At 41.5% G+C, this 25,282-nt stretch overlaps 1 protein-coding gene across 1 annotated transcript in view; it reads right to left on the bottom strand.

The window, feature by feature from the left end:
• mdn1 (midasin AAA ATPase 1) overlaps nucleotides 1-25,282 on the bottom strand; it is a 57,052-nt gene that overhangs the window by 13,971 nt on the left and 17,799 nt on the right. The window contains exons 29-71 of the mRNA XM_026340684.1: nucleotides 23,975-24,113; nucleotides 23,201-23,333; nucleotides 21,503-21,633; nucleotides 20,604-20,742; nucleotides 20,054-20,168; nucleotides 19,191-19,448; nucleotides 18,901-19,098; nucleotides 18,123-18,331; nucleotides 17,899-18,021; nucleotides 17,603-17,800; nucleotides 16,884-16,991; nucleotides 16,540-16,728; nucleotides 16,326-16,415; nucleotides 15,983-16,246; nucleotides 15,641-15,902; nucleotides 15,364-15,523; nucleotides 14,948-15,064; nucleotides 14,657-14,865; nucleotides 14,425-14,573; nucleotides 13,964-14,163; nucleotides 13,274-13,497; nucleotides 11,954-12,067; nucleotides 10,775-10,904; nucleotides 8,434-8,540; nucleotides 8,114-8,247; nucleotides 7,802-7,968; nucleotides 7,570-7,690; nucleotides 7,147-7,360; nucleotides 6,469-6,709; nucleotides 6,265-6,388; nucleotides 6,012-6,176; nucleotides 5,689-5,903; nucleotides 5,194-5,581; nucleotides 4,923-5,035; nucleotides 4,063-4,732; nucleotides 3,749-3,910; nucleotides 3,029-3,311; nucleotides 2,674-2,912; nucleotides 2,256-2,351; nucleotides 1,945-2,039; nucleotides 1,628-1,752; nucleotides 694-846; nucleotides 80-189 (exon numbers count right to left, since the gene is read on the bottom strand). Of these exons, the coding sequence (XP_026196469.1) occupies nucleotides 80-189; nucleotides 694-846; nucleotides 1,628-1,752; nucleotides 1,945-2,039; nucleotides 2,256-2,351; nucleotides 2,674-2,912; nucleotides 3,029-3,311; nucleotides 3,749-3,910; nucleotides 4,063-4,732; nucleotides 4,923-5,035; nucleotides 5,194-5,581; nucleotides 5,689-5,903; nucleotides 6,012-6,176; nucleotides 6,265-6,388; nucleotides 6,469-6,709; nucleotides 7,147-7,360; nucleotides 7,570-7,690; nucleotides 7,802-7,968; nucleotides 8,114-8,247; nucleotides 8,434-8,540; nucleotides 10,775-10,904; nucleotides 11,954-12,067; nucleotides 13,274-13,497; nucleotides 13,964-14,163; nucleotides 14,425-14,573; nucleotides 14,657-14,865; nucleotides 14,948-15,064; nucleotides 15,364-15,523; nucleotides 15,641-15,902; nucleotides 15,983-16,246; nucleotides 16,326-16,415; nucleotides 16,540-16,728; nucleotides 16,884-16,991; nucleotides 17,603-17,800; nucleotides 17,899-18,021; nucleotides 18,123-18,331; nucleotides 18,901-19,098; nucleotides 19,191-19,448; nucleotides 20,054-20,168; nucleotides 20,604-20,742; nucleotides 21,503-21,633; nucleotides 23,201-23,333; nucleotides 23,975-24,113 (7,781 nt within the window). The remainder of the gene's footprint in view (nucleotides 1-79; nucleotides 190-693; nucleotides 847-1,627; nucleotides 1,753-1,944; nucleotides 2,040-2,255; nucleotides 2,352-2,673; nucleotides 2,913-3,028; nucleotides 3,312-3,748; nucleotides 3,911-4,062; nucleotides 4,733-4,922; nucleotides 5,036-5,193; nucleotides 5,582-5,688; nucleotides 5,904-6,011; nucleotides 6,177-6,264; nucleotides 6,389-6,468; nucleotides 6,710-7,146; nucleotides 7,361-7,569; nucleotides 7,691-7,801; nucleotides 7,969-8,113; nucleotides 8,248-8,433; nucleotides 8,541-10,774; nucleotides 10,905-11,953; nucleotides 12,068-13,273; nucleotides 13,498-13,963; nucleotides 14,164-14,424; nucleotides 14,574-14,656; nucleotides 14,866-14,947; nucleotides 15,065-15,363; nucleotides 15,524-15,640; nucleotides 15,903-15,982; nucleotides 16,247-16,325; nucleotides 16,416-16,539; nucleotides 16,729-16,883; nucleotides 16,992-17,602; nucleotides 17,801-17,898; nucleotides 18,022-18,122; nucleotides 18,332-18,900; nucleotides 19,099-19,190; nucleotides 19,449-20,053; nucleotides 20,169-20,603; nucleotides 20,743-21,502; nucleotides 21,634-23,200; nucleotides 23,334-23,974; nucleotides 24,114-25,282) is intronic.

Genomic DNA, 25,282 nt, shown 5'->3' with positions numbered 1-25,282 from the left:
TTACACAGAAATCAATTCAACATTAAAGTGCTGATATGCAAAGAAAAGGGATAAATAAATATAAAGTATATGCATATACTTTGAGCTCCTTCTCGATGGGCTGTCTGAGCTGATTGAGTTTTGTCTGGATGCAGTCAGAGAACTGACTGTAGTATTGGTGCAGGTTCCACAGAAGACTGGACAAAGACTCTGTAACAAAGGCAACAGTTAACAGGTTGTCCCCATCAATACTGCTGTCAAAAAGTAAAGGAATACCATATGTCCTAGTTTCTGATTTATTATACGTCACAGGTGAAATATAGTTCACAACATAGTAATTTGCCTTTCATGCCTTGTACAACTCCTTTCCTTTCGTTCTATTTTTTTCTTTATTTCATATTTTCTTTCCTTACATGCTCTTTCAATGTATTATTTCAACATATTCTATATTTGTCTGGTCAACTGAATATTTTGCACTAGTTTTCATCAATTTATTTACCACTAAGCCTCATCATCGCATCCTTTTACTGCTTGCTTGTTATGACAGTAGGTAATATATAAACTAAAGGTTAGTTTTGCATGTTTAAAATAATAACATTAATTAATTACTCTTTCGATGCACTGCACATGTACATTGGACAAATGAGCACCGTGTTAGTGCTGTATTTAGATAGAATTGTATGCCTTGTAGAGAACAAAGTAGAGACAGCTTACCTGACCCAGGCTGGTTGGGGACCAGAAGGAGGTGACAATGGAAACTGAGCAGCATAGCCAGGCGAGTGTGGAACTCGCCCAGTGTAGAGCCCTCTATAAAGGCCTTGAGGGTGGAAGACACTGAGGACAGGGAGAGGCGCTCCACCTCCCCAGCTATAAAGGAGAGGACCACAAAAATCAATTGCTTGTAGGAGTAGCCTTGGTGTTGCAAATGGTGTATCCATGTTTTCTTCTTTTTTTCTGGAATATGTCTGCCATGCCGCCAACAAATGAATAATTAAGTTAACAAGATTAACTAAGTTAAGCTAACTATCATGTGAAGAAAACTGTTTTGCAGCTTTATTTAAAATTACTAATATGTTAAAAATGATATTTATCAATCTGCATAGTCATTATGGTTTGTAGTGTTAGTATGAACCCCTACAGCAGTTTATAGTGTTTCTTGACACTAATATGACATAGTGTAACTTAGGTTTAAGTTTTGTTTGAATTTAAATGTTATTTAGCTACAAAACACTACAGAATCATGTATGATGCCTCCAAAAATCTAATATGAAGACATGGACAGGAGCACTGAGGAGAAAGGCCTTACAGACAAATAGCCTCTGAAGCTGCTTTTTAAAGGTGGAAGATTTAGACAGGACAGAACAGACGTGTTTAAAAGAAGGGAAGGATCAATGCAGTAAGGAGTTCAGCTGTTATCGTGGCTGATGGACATTATGTAAACTACTTTTTCCACTGTCTTACATTTGGTGATTTTGGGCGGCACCTTTTTGACCTTTTCATAAATGAAATAATGCTTCATAATGTATTGAGTTTTGTTATCATTACCTATATGGATATCTAGTATATAGTTTTGACTTTGCACACAAAGATTTTTTGTATAGCCTATATGAAAGAACGTACTTGCTTAATTATGTCAAACAACTTTTACCTGTATTGACCTCCATCCTCTGGTTATCCAGATACATCTCTATCAGTTGGTAGATAGAAAACCAGTGTTTGGTTGATTTCTCAGTGTGCCGCTTCATTGCGTTGTCCAGGCTGCTTGACCAACAGCTACCATACAACAGGACAAGACACATTTACACTTTACACAGGAACAGTAAAGAGCTTACATCATTGTCTTGTAGTCAGGTTAAGAAAACATAGGACAGCTTAATGACTAGTTACAATTTTGGTTAAAATATGCTATAATGTATATTTAAGTAACATAAGATGCTGGCTTGAAAACATCTCTATGTGTCTTACTTGAGCTCCAGTTTGCGCCACTGGACAATGAGCTGGGTGACTGGTTCTAGTTCCTTCCGCAGAGACACATGGCGGCTAGCATTATTCTCCCAGTCCTGAAGACAACAATAAACAGAGCTCACAACAATAAACAGAGCTCACCTAAAAACATTTAAAAATGATCACTGGCAGATTTATGGTATAATACATGTATAATAATTAACTATCTTAGATTTTTTTTAAATGCAATTAAACCTATTACCATCACATGCACTGTAAAAGGCACTGTAGCATTAATACACTGTTGACACACGAGATTATCTAGAGCTCACCTGCGCTTTACAGAGCACTATCTCCAGACCATTAAGGAACTTGGCAAGTGGACTGGCCAAACTGAAAGCCAATATCCTCTCCATCACCACAGTCAGCTGGAAACATCACACACATACGGGATTACACTTCATATCATACTGAAGAGTCCATACTACTATAATATAACATTTAAAGTTGTTCTTAAAAATATCAAACACAGCTAAGTTGATTTTACAGTTAGGTATGCATGACTACCACAGCCTTTATACATGTGAAATAACCCAAATTTTCTGCCGGATATGGACCAGCACAGGTTTTCATTTGTGCACAGAGGCACCTTGTACCTACTGATTGAAGCAGATTATTCTATTTTGTGGCGCTTTCTGTTGATTGCTTTTAAAAAGAAGGCTGATGAGATTTGATATTCAATAGACTGACCTGTATGAGTGCAGGGTGTTCTGGCCAGTCTTCTAGTCTCTGCTTTACTGCCACACTCAGCTGCTCCAAAACAGGGAGACAGCAGCGGGCCTCGCTCATGTTGGGCTGCTGATAAAAGTCATAAGGTCCTTCTGAGGTGACCGTCAGGCCCTCAGTACTCCCTGAGCCTTGGAATGTGTTCAGGAGCAGAGAAGAGAGCAGAAGAGAGCTGCCTGTCAGCTGTTGGTCCAGTTCTGCATCTGAGAGGAAAACAAATCAAGTCATTATCTATTTCCTATTTGCATAAACATATATTGGATCTGCTTAAAATGTTTAACAATGTTTGGTATAAATGAGAGCAAACCAAGATACCAACCAATCAGATGATAGAAGCGTGACATCACAGGAGCAACAATCTGATAGGAGGAGACCAGGGTTTTGATGGCCCCTTTCTGGTGATTGACTGGTGCAATGCCCTGGTACCACAGTGACTGGGCGTGCCCCAGACACAGGCACTGATGCACTTTGACCAGCGTGTTCATGGCAGCTGGAGACAGGAAGCTGCTCTCACAAGACTCCTGAGCTTTCTCCTCCACCTCCTCCACCCCTGAGCCTGTTGGACCCTCTAGACTTGGCTGGGACATGATATCTGCAAAGTCCTGATGAAGAGTATGGATATAAAGTGAGAGGGCATTTTTAGGCATATGCCAGTTTCAGAGATTTCCACTTGTGTTTAAGAAATGGCGTCAAGTTAACTAAAGACATCCATGCATTTGTAAGAAACTCCTGAGCTTTCTTAGTCAGTTTTGCAGACAAGATAATTAATATTCAATAAGGTCTAAGTCGCACATATTTGGGTAAAAGGAAGCCTTTATGTTTTCTGATATTTCTGGTCCTTTGCTTCATTACCATCATCACTTGCCAACTGTAACTATTTTTATTTTAGCCTACTTTATTTTGTTATCTGTATTTTGTATATAGTTTTATCTGATATTATTTTATATTACTATTTTGACGTTGCAGTTTAGGAAAGGCTGAGCTAAAATAGAATTTTACTAAAACACCAGGACAAACAGGACCAGATTTACATGAATACCTTGTTGAATTCAGGAAACTGGCATCTAAACTCTCTCTCCTCCTGCTCAGCCTCTGTCAGTCCTGAGCCATGCAGTCGACTGCGGCTGCAGTACAGACTGGCTTTCAGCTGTTCTTGCTCTCTCCTTTGTTTCTCCTGTTCATCCCACTCGTTCACCAGAGCCTGAGGAGCATCATGACACATTTAGCATAGCAACAGTTTCACAAACATTTTTAGACAAAAATATAGCATTTTATTACAACTACATTACATACAAATAACAAAAGTATTAAATGGGTGAGTCACATGTTTGACACAAAAATCCAAGTTCTGACCTGACAGATGTGTCTGAAGAGGCTGCGTGCGTCTTGGCTGAACTCCCCTGTGAACACGGCATGGCACTGAACATGCAGCAGAGCAGTTAGAAGTAGAGTGGTGGACTGAGGAACCACGTGATCATTGTCCTGTTGGGGCAAAAGCCTCACCAGACAGTGCAGAACATCCATACAGTCCTTGGAGCAGAGGAAGTCTGCCCGGGTCAGGTAAGATGGTAGGCTGGGGGACACAGAGGGGAAGCCTAGCAGGCATGATACCAGCTTGGGCAGACCTGGTACAGGCGTGAGTGAGGCAGCCACCTGGCCAGCCACTAGTCTCATGCCATATCGAAGCTGGAGGATGCCGGTCCGCACTGGCCCAACCACATCAGGGTACTGGGAGTAATCCTCTAGCAGCCTCTGGCAGAAACGCTGCTGTGAGTTTTGCCATACAGCTTCCTCCTTTAGCAGACCCTGAACTGCTGACCTGGACTTGGTGGAAGAGCTTTGCAAGGAGCTGAGCAGATGAGACAACAGGTCTTCCACTACAGATGCCTGGCCTATGCTACAAAGGTAGTGCTGGAGCTCCTGGAAGAGTGCACTATACTGGGGTTCCTGAGGTCGGTAGGCCTGCTTCCTGCGAAGTTCAGCTATCTGCTCTTTCAATTGATGCATACGGATCCACAGGTACCTACAACCACAAATATATATATATTTTTTATTTTATAAAAATTTTTTTGATGTGAATGAGCAAAATAAACATCACTTCATTTCGAACATCACTTCATACAACTAACACTAACAACTTTGGTCCTTTTTGTTCACTGTATTCAGCCATCAGTTGAAATGTCATACAATGAGAATGTACAACTTGCTCTGACCTGATTCGAGGATGTTGGAAGCCGTCAGTGATGCAGCTCTCCTCTAGCTCTGCTCCAGTCATTAGCTGAGATGACAGACTGCGTCCTCTCCACTCCTCTTGTAGCAAAGCCAGCTGGAAGTAATATGGGAACATTATCAATTAAAAAGCCAACATGAGTCAGGTTATTGTCAAAATTCAATTTTTATTCTTCACATTTAATTATTTTTTCAATTAATCTAGCTTAACTTTAATAAAAGCACAGTAAAATGAAAAGCATCAAAGTTGCTGACCTCCTGCTGAGCATAGTTGAGTTTGTAGGCTCTCTTCACAGCTGGGTCAAAAATGGTCTGTGGTGTCCACACTTTGATCTGCAGCAAGCCCATGTTGACCCAGAACACTCCTGAGCGGGCCAACGTGCTGGAGCCTTGAACCTTGCTTTGGACGTACTGCTGCAGGCAAGTGATGCAGGTCTCCATGAGGCTATCAGGAAGCAGGTTTGGGGGCAGGAAGTCTCTGAACACTGTCTGGATCTCTTGGGCAGCTATTACAGGGTCTGGATCCTCCACGAGGCTCTCACAGCTTTCCATATAGCCCTCTTGCAGGTTAGGAGGCAGCAGGTCGGCCATGCTCTGAAGTTGTCGACGCAAGACTGCGCCCTGGAGTCTGAAGTCTGTGCCCCTGAGGAGATGTGGGTGTGATTACAAAATCCAAACCATGTGGAAAAAGTGTTTTTGGAGATATTGAACAGTCCTAAGAGGACCAGTCACTATATGTTCCTAATCTACCTGAACTCAGCCAGTGCACGCAGAGCCATATTATCCCACAGCACTGCAGATACATCCTGTAGCTGCTGAATACTCTTTTTCCACTCCCCTAGTGTGACATAGGAGAGGGAGAGAAGGGCAGCCTCTGATGGTTCCCAGTGATCTTCAGCCTCACTGTTGCTGAGCACTCCCAGCATGCAACGTGACCACACTGCTTTACTCAGCAAGGCTGGACCCTGAAAACAACATAGACACAAGTAAATGTGATTGTAACCAGAAAGAACTCTAATGTGTTAGCTAATGAGTAGACAATGACATCAACAGGAAATAATGGAGACTAGTACCGTAATATGTGCTACTTGGGGCAGCTTTGGATCCACCTTGGTCTCAGGATTCATTGGGTCCCATGTCAGCCAGCACTCTGGGTTAGAGGTCACACTGCTTGTCCACAAGGTATCCAAAGCCTCTGATAACAGTTCACACCACACCAACTGCATCTCCTCTGCTGGCTACAGTGATGAAGAATCACGGGCAGGATTACTAAGTTTGTAATGTAAAAGTTTATGAAGAATGAGATGACTTTTTAATTTTACTAACCCTGTCACTGCTGAGGAGAAACCAGAGTGCCTGGAGCTGACTGACGTTCATTGGTGTAGACTGGAGGCAGTAACGTAGATGTCTGGAGAGTTCTCTGCGTAAGCTGTCCTCGGCTTCTTGATCACTGTAAGTCAACAAGAGAGGGTCACTAAAAAGTAAACTGATTCAATATCTGTCCCCATAACTTTTTCTGTTTTCTTTTACCCAGGAGACAGAGCCAGATGCAGCAGGTCAGTACTCAGTCGCAGCTGGTTTAGTACAGCAAGTTCTTCCATCAGGGGCCAGAGTTGAGCCCTGCGTTTGAGCTGCTGCAGCTCCTCACTGGCCAGGTGGACTCCATCTGCTGGCTCCTGACCCTCAGACATGGAGCAGACCTCCAGGAGACCTATGGAGGTCATCTGATGCTGCTGCTGCTCCACACTTGAGGCTAACCTCTCCAACACTCCTAAGAGGAACATGTAGTACAATTAAATGCCTTAATTTCTTTCATCTCTGACCCTAACCCTTTCAAGACTGATGTATTTGAATAACCTTCTTTTTCCATGTCTTCTGGAATTTCCTCTAGTGTGTGTAGTTACCATAATGTTGTGCTTGTTGAGACCTTTTAATCCACTTAATATTGCTGGTGTTAGGTAACATATTGCACAAATAAATAAAATTATTACTTAAAAACTGTGTGTTGTATTCCATTTTGTAAAAAAAAACCCAAAACATTAATTATGACTTTTATACAAATGGTAAAGAAATAAAGATCTTAGCTCATTAGGATCCATACCAAATCTTTGGCACAATAAAAGTGTCAATGAACCCAGCTAACCACCATCACCATTCTACAACCCTTCACCAAATCCTTTAAAAGGCTGTCATGTGACACATGCTCACCAGATTTCTGTGGATCTAGCTGGTTGTTGGCCAGCAAAACAAGACCCCAGGCTTCCAGCAGACTCTCTTTGATATCTAGCCTGAGACCAGCACCCTGAAGTCGGACCAGCTCCTGCCTCCAAGAACTTGTAGTGCTGTCCAGCCTCAGATCACTAACATCCAAGGCTTTACTCAGGAGCCGCAGTCGAGACGCACACTCTGCCACTGTCTCCAACTGAAGAAGGAGATGGATATGGTTTGTTAAAATATATTATTACAATATGGTTTCAGATAAGTCAAACTGGTTTTACTGTCTTCTTTGTGGTTGGACAGCTATATTATATAGACAGAAGATATCAAAACAAAGACAGAAATAATAACAAGTGATGATGAGTAAATATCTGCACAGACTTGGTTGTTAAGGTTGATGCAGTCTTTTCATACCTTAAATGGCAGCGATTTCCCCAGTGTTTTCTGGATGCCTTTTAGCGCTGTGGCCACAGATACTGGTGTGGACAGAACAGTCTGGATGGCTGCAGAGACTGCCTGTAGCTCCTGGTGATCTCTTGAGTACACCACAGAGATTATAAATGTAAGTTTTTTTTGTTTTTATCTGTGCAACTTTGTTGAAAATGTCAAATTATGTAGTGAGAAGAAAAATATAAAAAATATATACTCAAATGTGGCATCAGCATCTCCCAGGAGCAGCTGTGGCAGCCGGAGGATGAGGTGTTTCTGCACCCACTGCCAGTGCAGAGACAGCACAGAAATGCCCTGAGAGTCTGCTGGCAGCATGCTGCAGATGTCCCAGAAACGATCAAGCCACTGCAACGACTGAAGGATCTATATACACAATACAGGTAGGGTAACATATGTGAGCAGACCATAGTGCAAAGCTTATATGAGGACATTTTCATAAATGTAACTGAAACCCAGAAAAATACAATCGTGGATGTCCACGGAAGGATGGAAGACAAAGTTTTCAGACCTCAAACATGATGTGGTCTGAGATGTAGGGCTGTCCATTCTGCACAGCCTGTAGAGTGAATGAGTCCCACAGGTCAATAAAGGCCTGTAGGTGCATCAGCACTGGATGGGGCAGGTGACCAATGTCCACAGTCCCTGTGTGAAGAGGAAAAACAAGCTAATTCAACAATGGTCATGTGTGGCTCAGCTATTTGCATTTTGTTTGGCATTTTCATTTTTTTATTTTATTTATGATTTTATTATATATGTAGATGACAAGTGTCAAGAATCACGCTATAGCACTGTGTTCCATTATCACTTCTAACCAGGTCCTGTGTGTACCTTTGCTGAAAGCTGCAGCTATTCTCAAAGCAGAGTTCGGAGCAGAGAGGTTGATAGCACAGGTGCAGATGACAGACCTCTCCTCTCTGTCCATCATAAGAGCAATCCTGAGACACACACACACACACACCAACAGCAGTTGGAACAAATTGCAAGAAAAATGCGTTCATTTTTGTAGATTATAAAATTTTAGTTTATTTACATTCTACAGAGTGCATCCAGAGTAAGTGCTTACAGGAGTAAGTATTATTACAGCCTTATTTCTAAAGTGAATTCATTATTTTCCTCAATATTCTACAAAGAATACCTCATAACATCAAAGTGAAAAAAGATTGCTTGAAATATTTGAAAATTTAATTAAAATAAAAACAAACTCTTTGGCCTGAATGCCAGAGACCAGATTTGTACCTGATGTCTCTGGAGAGATTTGAAAATCTGCACCGACGCTCCCCATCGAGCTTGAATGAACTTGAATGGTACAGCAAAAAAAAAAAAAGGAGAAACTGCCCAAAAATAGGTGTGCCAAGCTTGTAAGCTGTAATTGGTGCTGAATGTGCTTCAACAAATTATTGAGCAAAGAATTTTACGAATTCTTATGTACATCTTCTTCTTCTTTCGGCTTTTCCCATCAGGGGTCGCCACAGCGAATCATCCTTTTCCACCTAAATCTATCATGAACATCTTCTACCCTAACATTAGCCAACCTCATGTCCTCTGTTAAGACATCCATATATCGCCTCCTTGGTCGTCCTCTTGTCCTCCTGCCTGGCAGCTCCATCTCCAACATCCTTCTACCAATATACTCACTATCCCTCCTCTGAACATGTCCGAACCATCTCAGTCTGGCCTCTCTGACTTTGTCGCTAACACAGGCAACGTGAGCTGTCCCTCTGATGTACTCGTTCCTTATTCTGTCTAACCTGGTCACTCCTAAGGAGAACCTCAACATCTTCATCTCTGCTACCTCCATCTCAGCCTCTTGTCTCTTTCTCACTGCTACCGTCTCTAACCCATAGAGCAGAGCTGGTCTCACCACTGTCTTGTACACCTTTCCTTTGAGTCTTGCTGACACTCTTTTGTCACACAACACTCCTGACACTTTCCTCCACCCGCTCCAACCTGCCTGCACTCGCCTCTTCACCTCTTTTCCACACTCTCCATCACACTGAACTGTTGACCCCAAGTACTTAAACTCTTGCACCTTCTTCACCTCAGCCCCCTGTAACCTAACATTTCTACCTTGATCCCTCTCGTTCAGACACATGTATTCTGTCTTACTACGACTGACCTTCATGCCTCTTCTTTCCAGAGCAAACCTCCACCTTTCCAGCTGTTCCTCCACCTGCTCTCTACTCTCACTGCAAATCACAATGTCATCCGCAAACATCATTGTCCAGGGTGATTCCTGTCTGACCTCATCTGTCAGCCTGTCCATCAACATAGCAAACAAGAAGGGACTCAAAGCTGATCCTTGGTGTAGTCCCACCTCCACCTTGAACTCCTCTGTCTGACCTACAGCACATCTCACCACCGTCATACTTCTCTCATACATGTCCTGAACTAGTCTGACGTACTTCTCTGCCACTCCAGACGACCTCATACAGTGCCACAGCTCCTCCCTCGGCACCCTGTCATACGCCTTCTCTAAATCCACAAAGACACAATGCAGCTCCTTCTGACCATCTCTGTACTTTTCCATCAACATTCTCAAAGCAAAAATGGCATCAGTGGTGCTCTTACGGGGCATGAAACCATACTGCTGCTCACGAATCTCCACCTTCTTCCTAAGCCTGGCTTCCACTACTCTTTCCCACAGCGTCATTGTGTGGCTCATCAACTTTATTCCTCTATAGTTGCTGCAGTTCTGCGTGTCACCCTTGTTCTTAAAGATCGGAACCAGAACACTTCTCCTCCATTCCTCAGGCATCTTCTCACTCTCTAGAATCCTATTGAACAAACTGGTTAGAAACTCCACTGCTGCCTCTCCTAAGCACTTCCACACCTCCACAGGTACGTCATCAGGACCAACAGCCTTTCCATTCTTCATCCTTTTCAGAGCCTTCCATTCTTATGTACATATGTTTCTTATTTTTAATAAATTTGCAAACATTTATAAAAAATAAACCTTTTCCATTTTGTCATTATGGGGCATTTTTGTAGAAATTTAAGGAAAATAATGAATTGAATCCATTGTGGAATGAGGCTGTGACATAACAAAATGTGAATACTTTCTGGATGCACTGTATTTTGTACTTACACTGTTACTGTCAATCATATGCATAAACTGCACAGCTGTGCTAGAATCCTGTACATGACAAGTGACACAAAACTGATTTGTTACCTGTTGGCGACTGCATTCAGTGCCTCCAGAAAATCCATGTATCGTTCCTCGTCCTCAAAGTTACATTTATTGGCTAAAATATCCAGATATTGTTTGTTCCAACGCATGTCCACCAGAATCCTGTATTCATCTGCAACATAAAACTGTCATTATTAAAATGATAAGAGAAACTGACAATGATTATTTATATTTAGGCATCTAATATGCTTCTAATTGCTAATAGTACTGATTATACTCTGGTAGGGGTGGATTTGTTTATCATGTAAATCCATTTAGTTTTGAAATCAAACATCTGTTCATCCAGCAGCAGATATACCTGAGACTTTAACCATCTCCCATATTCTACATTGTGCTATTGTCTCTCTTAGCTACTTTAAGGGGTGTTATTAGAACTATATTGACTGAAGGGGAGTTAAAGAATGGCTACTCTGCTGTATAAAAGCTCTTCAGTCCACCCCCCACACGACTCCGACACCACCCATGTCAGCAGATCAGATGAGGAGAGAGCTGAAGAGGCTTCACCTCACAGAGGCTGGAGGGCCAATTGCAATCAGCCCAAGGGTACTGAAAGTCTGTGCTCCCCAGCTATGTAGTGCTCTCCAACATATGTTCAATCCTAGCCTGCATCTGGAGAGAGTTCCTCTTTGGTGGGAAATGTCGTGCCTAGTTCCTGGGAATAAGAAGCCATGTCCTCAATGACTACAGACCAGTGGCTCTGACATCACATATTATGAAGACTTTTGAGAGGCTGATGCTGGACTTCTGGTCAAACACTCCAGTTTGCCTATCAATTCCAACTTGGAAAAACCTAAATAAGTCACTTTTCATCGTGCATTTCTTAATTTAAAAAGTTTAAAATTTAGCGCTGTAAATAGGAGCGCTGAGCCTGTCTATCGCTGTGAGTGTCTCTCTTTCTATCACAGCGCTCTCAGTCACCTCCCTGACACAGGTATAAAACTAGAGAAATAACAGGTATTACTATACAGGCTATACTATACTCAGAACCATGACACCACATAAAAATCCTACTGTATTTATATAAAGTTATATATTAAGCCATGTCAGTGAAGTTTCTCAGTCATCCAGGTGAAGTTCTTTGGAAGTTAAGTCATGGCAACTGAACTTCCTACTTGTTAGGTCGACCTAACTGATGAAGAAGAAGAAAACCCCAAGTTTTACCTATGCTGTGAGGCTGGAGCAACTCTGCCAGTGACTTGCCCTTTGCAGCAAGTTTGCTATCGAACACAGCCTTCAGGGCTCTGTTTCCTGCCTCCACCTGGACCAGCACTGAATCTGAAAAGTCAAGAACAACACACCATTAGAATCTAACTAGTAGTAACTAAGTAGTGAATAGTGCTGGAAATCCTGACTAATTGAGGTAGCATTTAATTTCTATAGTGTAATACAGCTATACTATGAGACAGAGGAGTTCAAGGTGGAGGTGGGACTACACCAAGGATCAGCTTTGAGTCCCTTCTTGTTTGCTATGTTGATGGACAGGCTGACAGATGAGGTCAGACAGGAATCACCCTGGACAATGATGTTTGCGGATGACATTGTGATTTGCAGTGAGAGTAGAGAGCAGGTGGAGGAACAGCTGGAAAGGTGGAGGTTTGCTCTGGAAAGAAGAGGCATGAAGGTCAGTCGTAGTAAGACAGAATACATGTGTCTGAACGAGAGGGATCAAGGTAGAAATGTTAGGTTACAGGGGGCTGAGGTGAAGAAGGTGCAGGAGTTTAAGTACTTGGGGTCAACAGTTCAGTGTGATGGAGAGTGTGGAAAAGAGGTGAAGAGGCGAGTGCAGGCAGGTTGGAGCGGGTGGAGGAAAGTGTCAGGAGTGTTGTGTGACAGAAGAGTGTCAGCAAGACTCAAAGGAAAGGTGTACAAGACAGTGGTGAGACCAGCTCTGCTCTATGGGTTAGAGACGGTAGCAGTGAGAAAGAGACAAGAGGCTGAGATGGAGGTAGCAGAGATGAAGATGTTGAGGTTCTCCTTAGGAGTGACCAGGTTAGACAGAATAAGGAACGAGTACATCAGAGGGACGGCTCACGTTGCCTGTGTTACCGACAAAGTCAGAGAGGCCAGACTGAGATGGTTCGGACATGTTCAGAGGAGGGATAGTGAATATATTGGTAGAAGGATGTTGGAGATGGAGCTGCCAGGCAGGAGGGCAAGAGGACGACCAAAGAGGAGATATATGGATGTCTTAACAGAGGACATGAGGTTGGCTAGTGTTAGGGTAGAAGATGTTCATGATAGAGTGAGGTGGAAAAGGATGATTCGCTGTGGCGACCCCTGATGGGAAAAGCCGAAAGAAGAAGAAGAAGAATACAGCTATACTATGAACTGTATTACATGTAGACAGACCCGCCTGAAATAAGGGATCTCAGCCTTTGATGCCTTCGTCAGGCATGCTGACACTGGCAAACTCTAGAGTCTAGAGTCAACGTCTTCTAAAAGTTTGGGGTACTGTGTAGTTGTGTGCGGAAAGTAACAAACCAGGAGCATATTTGTAGCTTTTTCCCAGGTGTGAGAGCCAGCTGCTGCGGAGGATCCAGTCACCGTGCGAGGCCCTCTCTGTGAGCAGTCTCACTGCTGTGGGGATCAGTTTCAGAACATCTCCTTCCTCCAGATCTACCACTCCTCCAGAAAACACAAGGCCTTCATGGACACCACTGCTTTGCAGTACCCTCTGCAGGTCACTCAGACTCAGTGGACGATTCCTGTGTAAAGAAAGGAGACAGACTTGTTGTATTATTCGGTACTACTAGAGTAAAAAAGAAATCCCATTGGTATCTATTTGTTATAATGATCATTCCACTGCTCTGACAATTTTCTGTTTTTACAATTTATGTATCAATTTAACAACTGCGATCATAAATGAAAAATATAATATAATAATAAATAATAACTGTGCAAGAATGTTACATTCAATTACAGCACTAATCTTTTTTTGTTTGTTTAGATTCAAGTGCAGAGAAAACTACTATTCAAATATATTCAAATCTTATTTTTAAACATTTAAAGCATTTTGTTGTTTTAATTGATTGTGATAATTTATGTATTTTATTCGTTGATGAGACACTAAAGTACTGGTTAAAGTTGGTCTTACTTGCAAGAATAATAAATCTACTCTTAGGTTGTCCCACATTGTGAAGTGACACTTCAAGTGGTTGTTGCTGTCCTTACCGTTTGCCCTGCAGGCTGAGTGTATTCAGGCAAAATGACAGGACCTGTCCGTCTCTGAGAACAGCTGAGAAGCAGGAATCCTCCGTGGAAAGGAGAGCGGAAGGGAAGCTATCGGGCCACACCCCAGCACACAGCAGGCTGCTGCCCCAGTCCTCTGTGTCCAGTATGGACAAGTGCTGCTCAATCACATGCTGGGCTTTCTATATGGAAAACAATGCAGTCAAGTTTTTCAGTGAATGAGCTCCATAAAGTTCATGTTTCTAGATGTAAATTATATAACATCCTACATGCATAAATCATATAAACATTTTGTATGATTTATACTGGTATACTCTACAATAAACACCAACAAAACTTAATGGAATTTTTGTAAAGAACCAAGGTTGTAGAATGTTTTGGACATTTCTAATAAGCACAGTGAAATGATAGTGAGAACAGTTGTGACAATGAGGCGTCAATACCTTTTGGCTGGTAGTGGTGCGCTGGCAGAGGGAGTAGGCTTCTCCACAGGCATGTTGCAGGGCGCTGGGTAAATCCACACCTCTCTGTAGCTGACATGACAGCAAAGTGGCAGCATGGAGGAGTGAGGCCAAAGAAGAGGCAGGAGAATCTGAAAGACAGAAGCCCGAGTTTTTATCGACTCTGCAAACTGATTTACAGTATTTTACTGCAATGCCACTGATTGGCGCTCACCCCAGATGGTAGATTTGATGCTTTTGTGTATTTCAATCAGCAGGTCACACACACAGTCACCAGTCACCCCAGCAGTGTGAAGCAAGGTCTTCAGGTCCAATGTGTCCCAGCAAAGCCCCTCATGTTCCCCTGGGATGTAAACCTCCACTCCTCTGTTCCTCATGGCTCTGGAGAGCTCTCCATGCACAGGGTCCATGGTCAGGAACAGCCTGCAGAGTCCACACATCAGCTGAGCATGGTTTTATTTAACAACATCATTAAAAAGTCAAATAGCTTACACATGTCCTCTACCTGAAGTTGGGGTGAGGGGTGATTTTGGGGGTCTTCCCATCTATGACACCGCGTTCATTGATGGTGAGTGATCCCCCGTGTTCGAGCAAAGCATTGAGACGATCTAGAACAGAGGCGCTAAGCACATAATACACATGAAGTTAGAAAATAAATAAATAAAAATAAATAAACATTAATTACACTCATGACTGGAAGGAGGAACAAAAAGTAGTTGTTCCTAATGCAGGACTTTTAAATTCAACTGGGACTTTTGTGGGACTACTTTCACAGGCTTATTTCTGGTTTTTGGTAAGACTGTCAGAAAGGTAAAAATTCTCCTATAAGGTTATTATTCAGTTTGAAAGAGGCTCTAATAGAGGCTATTTTTATAAACACACTGATAAACAGTTAAAAATAGAAGGTTTCACTCTTCTCACCTGCAGAAGTTAACATTGTCCATGAGCAGCCAATCACCAGCCTGGAGGGCCTGAACCAGCATACTGTCCACCCACTCGAAGCCTCCGTTTGTCCATCCGTCCTCCAGCTGGGCCATGCGCTCCTTTAACAGTGTGAAGTCCATCTGCAGTTTGGACATGTCTGCCAGACAAACACAGGCATGTTATAGGACTGAAAAAAACATTCTCATACAATTCAAATTTCACCCTTAAAATTTTAAAAATATATTTACTACATAAGAAACTACACAACGATTACCAGTGAACACTTTGAGTTTGGTGTTGAGTTTCTGCAGGAGAAGGATGATGACCTCCAGTTTATTCAGTGCCTCTGAACTGAACATTCCTCCAGTTTGCAGCCCTTCCTCCTTCATCCAGTGGCAGAACAGACCCCACGTTTGCAGCAGGAACTCTGTGTCCTGGACACCAACATCCAAGGACATCAGTCCTCGTCTTATTACCATTGCAACTATGTAGTCCACACTTTCCAACACTTGCTGCCAGGGTCGCATGATATCCACCTGGAATAAGGGAAAGAGCACATTAAGTTGAAGTTTCATAAAGTTTTCAGAGAGTAAGGGAACTTTGGAGAACTGGATACCTGTTCAAAGCCTCCAAGTAGCTCAGAGGTGTCCATGGAGCTGTTCATGGCCATGACTCTGAGGCGGTGTCCAGTCAGCAGGGATAGCAGTCTCACCAGGCTGGTCTTCCCGCTGGCTGTGGGGCCAACCAGTATTGTCATCCAGCCCATCTCCACACACTTCATCAGGGACTCCAGAGGTCGCAAAGCCTGGTGCGTAATGGACAGCGGAGGGTCCAGGGACACAGGGGCACCACCGCTCCGCTGGAGGACAGAGAAACCCACCTACAAGTGATGGGAGAAGAAATCCTTAACTTTAATCTTGCTAGTGAAAAACAGGCCGAGCTTTTGGTTTTGGACGAACCTGCAGATTGAGTGGAGTGATGTGGAATCGTCTGGAGCCAGTGTAAGGCTCAAAGTCCTCCCCAAACACCTTCCTGAACAAGGACAGTACCTGTATGTGACAAGAGTGTGTTTGATTCCAAAGTTTAGTTTTTTTTATTTTCAAAGTTGGTTCATATACCAATGAAGGGTAATGGAAACCCCCTATTAATAGCAGCATTTGGGAAACAGAATACCTGAGCCTTGTCAGCCTCTGTTCTCATCCTGTCTGAGTACACCAAAGCAACATGCTGGCCTGGACTGAAAAATCCTGGCGACTGATCGGCCTGCATTAGCTGACACCAGCGGAACATGTCACGCAGGTTGAACTCCCAGGGGCTTCCTTTCTGACCCCACTGCCGCTCCACACACACCTCCTGCACAAGCTGTGGGATGGAGGAAACACAAGTTATCCTTCTTTGGACACAGAAACAGGTTTCAACATGTATAACACTGCATTATGCTGAAAGTTTCAACTGACTGTAATGTAACTTCACATTAGCATATACAGATCATACATCCCAGTACAGGGGAAACTTACCCTGTTACTGAACTCCACCATTTTACCAATGATTTTCTTATCAATATTAGGGAAAATGGATTGTCCTATGAACTCCATGTCTTTACTGGTTAGCTCGTCCAAAAAAACCTTGAAAAACAGGGTCAGAGTGATTTCATCAGTAAAATCATATAGTGATCACTTTGATGGCATTTTCTTTACACCATTTTGTGGGCTCAAATAAACCTGAGTCTGTACAAAATACATACATGTATTTTACACATCAACTCTAAAATATTAATAAACTCCATCATTCACTTCTACTAATGATCTGCTAAGGATACCACACCATCTGCTGGCCTCTTTCCCACATAGCAGTGACACATGGTCTTCACTCATCTCATGACTTCCATTGTTAAATAATATAATAATAATATATACATACATAATAAGTAATTTACATAAAATATTTTGATACTGAAAAAGAAACAATGGTACCCCATTCCTTAAAAAGCTGCACAATCCATTTTCAAAACTTTATTAAAAAAGGTTTTGAGCATGAGAACTTCAATTATTAACTCCATCTGTATCTGTAAGATTCTGTCTAGAACTGTTATGCTGCTGACTCTCCCTTGAAAAAAAGATCTTTTACCACAATGGGTTTTAGACAAACAAAAGCAAACTGTTTTCTTAAAATGAAACTTTGAATTCAATATAATCAAAGTACAAAGAAGTATTTTATACTCTCAGCTGTTCTGTACCTGAGTAAATCTGTTGAGGAAGGATTTGGGCAGTCCTTTACGCCCACCACCTTGAGTGAAGGGGTTCTGGCAGCCAAAGATTTTGGTCTTTTCGTGCTGAACTTGAAAGCTCATGCCCAGCTCAGGAATGTAGATCTCTGCTCTGTGATCAAAGCAGGCGTTCAGACCCTCCAACACCGACTGAGATGCCAAGTTCAGCTTTTAACATGAGGAAGAAGGTTTAAAAATGACAGACTCATCAGCAAGGTCAAATTACATGTATAACTATCTGCAAACAAAAACATGTCTGTACCTACCTCGTCTAGAACGACCCAATGGCCTGCCTTCAAGGCAGCCAAAAGGGGGCCATCACGCCATGCAAACTCTCCTCCTTTGCCTCCCTCCACTGGGAGATCTGTCCCAAACAAGTCAGTAACATCCTGCGAGAGGTTGTGCATCATCAGCATTACAGTATTTTAGTATTTTTAGTACATACCAGAGCACAATAAGAACATATATTATAAACCATATAAAGGCTTACTGTTTGCTCTGACAGGTTGATTCTGATCAGGTGGTTCCCAGATGCCTTTGCCAATGCTGCAACCAGGCTAGTCTTTCCCACACCAGGGGAGCCCTCCAGCAGCACAGGCTTCTGCAGCTTCAACGCCCGCAGAAGCCTCTGGGCGTTCATTGCTGTAGTGCCCGCTGCAAATGTGTAGTCTGACAGGGTACGGCTCTCAACCTGAGGCCCTGTGTGGATAAGCATTTTGCAAAAAAACTTTTAACAATTCTTTTCTTGAAAAAGAATTGCAAGGTCAGGTTCCAAGCACCCAGTACAACCTGAAACCAAATGTTCACCAAATTAAACTTAAATAGGTTGTTTAATGCATGTTTGTACAGAAACACCATTTAGCCTATTGCCTAATCTATCCAAGGAACCAAAAGGCATCATAGGACACGTTGCACCCTTGGATTAGCAGCAAATGTGTCACTACCCTTTGTCAGATTTGTACAAAATGTAGTCAACAAAGAGTTCATAACTGATATTTCTATGTAATTTACATTCTGTAAATGGCATAAAAAATTTAATGACTTATTGTTTAAATTTAATCTTGAGATAATAGGAAAAAGATGGTAGCAGTACTGGGTGTGGTATATCTGGACTAAGCCCTGTTTTAGTGTAATTTGAAGAGTTAATCTCCAAAAAATAAGTATAAATAATAACAAAACACAAATATTTGACCGCTTCAGAACACAGAAGGTTTGGTAACTTTTTTGAAGTAAATGGCATAAACTTGTTAAGAATCACTAGTCTATACCCAAGGCAATGTAGAATGGATCAATGCCAAAGAAGTCTTCGCCCCACTTGGGTTCCCGTGGCAGGCTGCTGTCATAGACTCTCAGGGAGTCCAGCATCTCCTGATCTAGTTTGGTCGTCTTGCTCAGCCGCTGTTGCAGGAAGCTCAAGCACAGCCTGCGAGCCAGGATGGCATTGTCTGCACAGGACACCGTAGTTCCTGCAAGAAAACGGAGACTAAGATCACACTTCCTCGACACCTCCTTTAAAAGATAATCTTATAGTTGAAGTGAAATCAAGCCATCAGCTCACCAGAGCCGATGCCATCGATGTAGACCAAACAGGCAGCATGTATAAACGCTGTAACTGTGTCCAGTCTGAGGTCCCACTCTGCTTCTTCATCTTCCAGGGCTCCCATAGTCATGAAGCCATCCTCATCCCGCTCACACACGGTGTTTAGGAAGTTAACCCATGACAGGATGTCTCTGACACTTAGAATGCAGCGCCGACCAAAGTCCTGCTGGGTCAGCCACTCGATGAAGTCCAGCATCAGCTCTGCAATATCGCAGCCTGTTCGATTCAAAAAGGTGTTCCCAAAGGAAACAACATCAATAGACCTATCTGGATCAGGTCATATGTTTTTGCTGTCTATCTGTGAATTGTTGCTGGGCAGATACTGAGAAGGCGGCTTTATGTAGCTTTTTCACTGAAAACAGCTGCCTGGTAGCTAGCAGCTTAGCTTAAAGTTAAGTCAGTTAGTTCAATAATTAATCACCTCTAAAGTGAAAGACTGAAACTCTTAACAGTTATAAGATAGACTGCCATGAAATTTACAACAAGGTAAATTAGGATTTAAATATTGTAAGCATTAAAATAGCATTAGCATTAGCTCAAAAGCGTCACCCAATTTGAATACAGTCTCAATCAATACAGAATCAATCATTCAATCATTGCTGTAGACTCTTAAATTAACTTAGGTTTAAATGCTTGCCCTTATTGTTGCCCCTTGTTGATTTATGTCAATAATTATGAGAAATAGGACTTAACAATAACTCTGATGTAACAATTATGTAAAAGTGTCTGGAAAATATTGTATGAGATCAATGAATCACTTGTGACTGAACGATTATAACCAACTGGTTTCCTTAATATGACACATGTCTGAGTTACTGTACCATCCAGTGTGAGTCCAGAGCGCAGGTTGTGTTGGATTATCTGGACCAGGTCACTGCGGCTGTTGCTCTGAGGACACCAGATCTCTGTGAAACGGTTTCTGAGGGCAGGAGAGAGCTGTCCAAAAACAGAGAAGCACATGTGTCGGATACTTAGTACAACCAGCTGGTTATTTCTCTTCAATTGACATTGAGTGTCTTTGTAAGCTTTCTATCAGCAATGGTACTTTTCTACAATTTCTCATCCATTTTTTATTAAATGGTAAATGGTAAATGGTCTGCACTTATATAGCGCTTTTCTACCTAGTTGGTACTCAAAGCGCTTTACACTGCTTCTCATTCACCCATTCACACACACAAGCACACACACATGGCAGAGCTGCTATGCAGCTGACCTGACTCACCGGGGGCAACTTGGGGTTCAGTATCTTGCCCAAGGACACTTTGGCATGTGACGTGGCAGCCGGGAATCGAACCACCAATCCTACCGATTGGCAGTCAACTGCTCTACCTATTGAGCCACAGCCACCCCGAGTATTTTTATATTACTTACCTCTTTCTTCCCAAAGTCTCCTCCAGGGTTCATGGTTGCAACCAGACGAAAACCTGCAGCTGCTCTGATCAGTTCCACGTCGTCATTCTCCCCGCTGCCCTTTTCTGCCAACACAAGGGACTTCTCTGTCTCTAAAACACTGACAACAAACACAAAACACTGTCAAGGGATTTTCTGAGTCTGTTATTTATCTGTGTGTGCCATTGTCAATTTTGATTTGTGGCTGAAATGCATTATTGAAGTTATCGAAACTTCACTGTGGTGTAACATTTTCAGTGTGCAACCAGACCAGACAATGTGAATTTCTTGAAATGTTTTTAGATTTGAAGTCCAAAGTTGTACTTTTCTGTTAAAACATATAGGCATGCACATACGAACACTCCCCTGCAAAGGTATTGGAACAATGAGGCCAGTTTTTTAATTTTTTCTTTAGACTGAAAACATTTCAGTTTGATGATGAATATGAGAAACAAGATCAACATTTCCGGTTTTATTTTCAGGTGTTTATGTCTGGATCTAATACACAGCTTAGAAGACAGCACCTTTTGCTTGAACCCACTCATTTTTCATGTTACTGACAGGTGTGTTTTGTTGCCCAGGTGTGTCCTTTTACATTGATTATTAAAACGATGAATATCAAGACTTTTTCTCTTAAATCTATTTTAAGTCTATCTGTTCCAATACTTTTGCTCACATAAAAAATAAGTGGGTTTCAACAAAAGTTTAAGTTGTGTATCTGATCCCGACTTAAACACCTAGAAATAAAAGCTGAAATGTTGATCTTTTGTCTCATATTTATCTTATGTCAAACCCAAAGGTTTTCAGTCTACAGCAAAAAATAAGAAACTGGCCTCACTGTTCTGCCTGTTGTACCTTTGGAGGGGAGTGCATGTACTTACCTATTGAGTCTCTCCAGCACTGAGTCGTCTGCCAGGGATATCTCATCCATGAGGAACACTGCACCCTCCTTCATGGCAAGCACCAAGGGACCATCATGCCACTGAAAAAGCCTGCTGTCCTCACCATCAGGCTACACACACACACACACACACACACAAAATAGTTTTTAACATTAGCTATTTCTTTCCTGATTCATTCATTCAGATTTACTAGCATCATTCTTTGTATGCTTTCTTGCCACAGGTCAACTGCTCACACACTTTGGATAATAAAACTGCAACAACTCATACGTAAATGTTTTTTGTACACCTACATTACGATCACAAGTTTGCGATCACTTAGATAGTTCATTGTTTTTCAAAGGAAAAATGAAAATTAGTCTAAAAAGGAAATGTAGCTAACTCTGACATTGTCTGACATTGTCAGAGTTAGAAATAATGATTTTGATGGAAATGATGAATGCCGTGATATGACAAAACAAACATCCCTTTCAGTCTGTACAAATCTCCTATTTTACCATCTCTAAAAAGGCAGCAAGACCATCATGTTTCCTCCACCATGCTTCACTAAAGGTATTAAGCACTGTTCTGGCATTTGTCCTGCGTCTCACAAATGTTCTTCTGTTTGTCCTGAAGACCTCAAACTTGGACTCATTTGTAGACAACACCTTCTTCCAGTCTTCCAGACAAGTTTCAGGCAAGTGTCCAATGTCTGTGCTCTATTGTCTATATCAGTCTTTTGTTTTAATTATTTAGTATTTTTTGTTTTGTTTTTATTATTAATAAGTCCAGCATCCTGAAGTCTCATCTTCCCTGTTGATGCTAAAACAGCTGTTTAACAGTTCCTAGTTGAGGGCCTGTTGGGCATCTTTGTCTTAAACTACACACTCAGATATACGTCTTGCACAATTGTGCATCGTGGCCTCCCACTACTTTTTCTGTCCCTGTCAGAGTCAGTTTATGCTGCTCTCTGCAGAAAATATTTAACAGCATGATAAGAGATGTTTCATTTCCTCACAATTTCTAGCACTGCGTAGCCTTCATTTCGAAGGACAACAATAGACTCTAACAATAGTTTTTTTCTTTCTGGTCATTTGGTCACCTGTAAACAAATAAACAACTGGTGATGTTTAGATATTAAACTAACCTAAAGAATGAAACTGCCATGCCATGCTCCCTAGTTTGCTCTATTAGTTCAACTGTTCTCAAATGTGCAACACAATTGCAAGTGTTTTCTCATTATCAATTAGCCTTATAAACTTGAGTTGGCAGCCATACCAAGAGACTGATGCAGAGAACTGACTATTGCTAATAACAGGCATTCTTTAAAAATCATCTGATTAATTTTAATGGTTTGTGAAATGGATAAAATTTTTTGTGAAATGCATGGAAATGTGTTTTTCTTTGGAATTCCAAAAAAAATTGCAAGTGATCCTAAAATTTTGAGCAGTAGTGTGTGTCATGGCACCACTTTTAATACACACAGGAGCGAACACACGTGGAACAGAGGGATGCACTTCAGAATTTGGTGGAGATGTTTACTATTTATGCCACTGTGTGTTAAAATCTAATTTCTTTCTATATAAATGTAAACCAAAGGTTGTGAAAATGTCTTTTTCTGATTTATACTAACTTTACAAAAGATTGAAAGATTTTTACTACTTTCTGAAGCAGCTGCAGTCCACCCCGAGTCATTACCTGATGTGTGTGTCTGACTGGTCGCAGGCCTCCCAAGAAGTCAGACGTCTCCATGTGCAGGTGACAGTTAACTGCAAAAAACTTCTGTCCTGCCAAAGCAGCAAACAGCTGACAGATAGTTGTCTTTCCACATCTGGTGGGGGGAAAAAAGACACAAAACAAAAAAATTTAAAATGATTCAAATAAGTTAATGAGGAACACAGGCACTAATACAGTCGTGTAACTTCATGAAGGACTGACACAAACTAACACAAACATTGAAAGGCTTGTTAAGTTAAGCTGAACATAACCAAGCCTCCTCCATATTTTTCTCTGTAATTACAGAGCATTTTCTCCCTATTTTATGATTTGCTTTCAACAGTGGCTTCCTCTTCGGTCATCCTATATTAAGTCTACTTTGGCTCAAACAGTGACAGTTCTGACACTGTTGTACGTTGAACTTTGATTTTACCTCTAATCTCTTAAGTTGTTCTGGGCTCTTTGGTTACCATTCATATTTTCTGTCTCTTTAATTTGTCATCAATTACCCTTTCGCGGCCACGCCCAGGGAGGTCTGCTACATTCCTGTGTACCTTAAAGTCTTACTTTTGTGGATTTGAATTTCTTTAATAGAACCAATGTCCACGTAAACTGAATTGAACTGAATAGTTGTTGGGATATTTCAGTCTGGTCCAAAATGGTGGAGAGAGCATTACTGCATCTATACCGTCTATTTCCTCTGATATGTTCTACAGACATAATGAATTAGACTGGCCAGTTACATTTTAGTCTTACCCGGTGTCTCCTACAAGCAGGACAGATTCGCCAAATCGAAGGGCTCGTCCTACCAGCACAGCCAGTCTCCTCATGCCGTCTGTCCACACAACATGGCGGAACTCCTCTGGAACTCCAGCAATGCTGTCGATGAAGGGACCTGCCAATCAGAGCATCACTACTGACACACTAACATAATACTGTGTTCATTATGACACTGATTACTGATTACAATTACACTGATTTTATCATTATCATTATTATTAAATGTGCTACTGTGAATAGAAATTCATGCTTGGAATCAGTATGATACTATGGTGAACAGGAGGACGGGACTAACCATCTTGCTGTAGACATAGTGGTTAAAATTAGCTCTAACTTTACCAGCTGCCACATTAGTCATGTTCACACATCCATGAATCAGTCATTTTAATAAAATATAATCATATGTAGATACTCTTAATTAAGTACCTTAATGAATGCAACACTTATCCTTCTAACACAATGTAGAGTTGTCTCCATCACTGGTTTATTTTATCAGAATACAAGGTAGAATCTTAACAGTCTCTAAATGTACTTTTGCCCCCCAAATACCTCAACTTCAAACTGTGATATAGATTTTTCATTGCAGTTTGATTACAAACTTAGCTGACTGACGCGTTGTTTAACCACAAGAGTGTTCCTATATGCTATATATACATATATATCCTATGCTTATATATTTGGACAGCACTTAAGTTGCCTTCATTTTTACCTCTGTACACACCATAACACCTCCTCTAGAATGCTTCACCAATGAGATGGTATACTGTGGATTGTCTTATCTGGATGTTTTGGCTTTTTTTTTTTTTTTTTTAAACAAACTCTAAACTCTCTAATTTACTTTTGTGATAAACCCTTTCTATTTATTCTGGTAAAGTCATCTCTTGATTGACTGTGACTTTGGCACAGATACACTTACTGCCTGACTGTTGGGAAGTGTGTTTTCCTCAGCAGTGAAGTAATTATTGTGTTATACATTACAGGTGTTTCTTTTTAGAAATTTGAAAATCACCATCTATCCAATCACTCTAATTCGTTTTTTATGCTAAATGCAAATACAATGCAAACACTTCAAATAAACTCTAGACCTCTAAATAAAATCTAACCCTTTATTTCTGCTTATTTGAAAATCAGCCAATGAAGGAATAACACACTATGGCAATGGAACAGCTCAGCAGCCAATTATCCCTGAAGTTGGGATCTATGGCTAAACATACAGCACAGTAGTAGTCATGTTTACACAGAGCCTAGAGAATTATAAAAATGATGTCCGCTGTCCACTATACA

The sequence above is a fragment of the Anabas testudineus genome, chromosome 24, assembly GCF_900324465.2.
Source record: "Anabas testudineus chromosome 24, fAnaTes1.2, whole genome shotgun sequence".
Classification (NCBI taxonomy): domain Eukaryota; kingdom Metazoa; phylum Chordata; class Actinopteri; order Anabantiformes; family Anabantidae; genus Anabas; species Anabas testudineus.
Note: the sequence above shows the minus strand (reverse complement) of the source record. Positions and strands in the feature narration are given on the sequence as shown.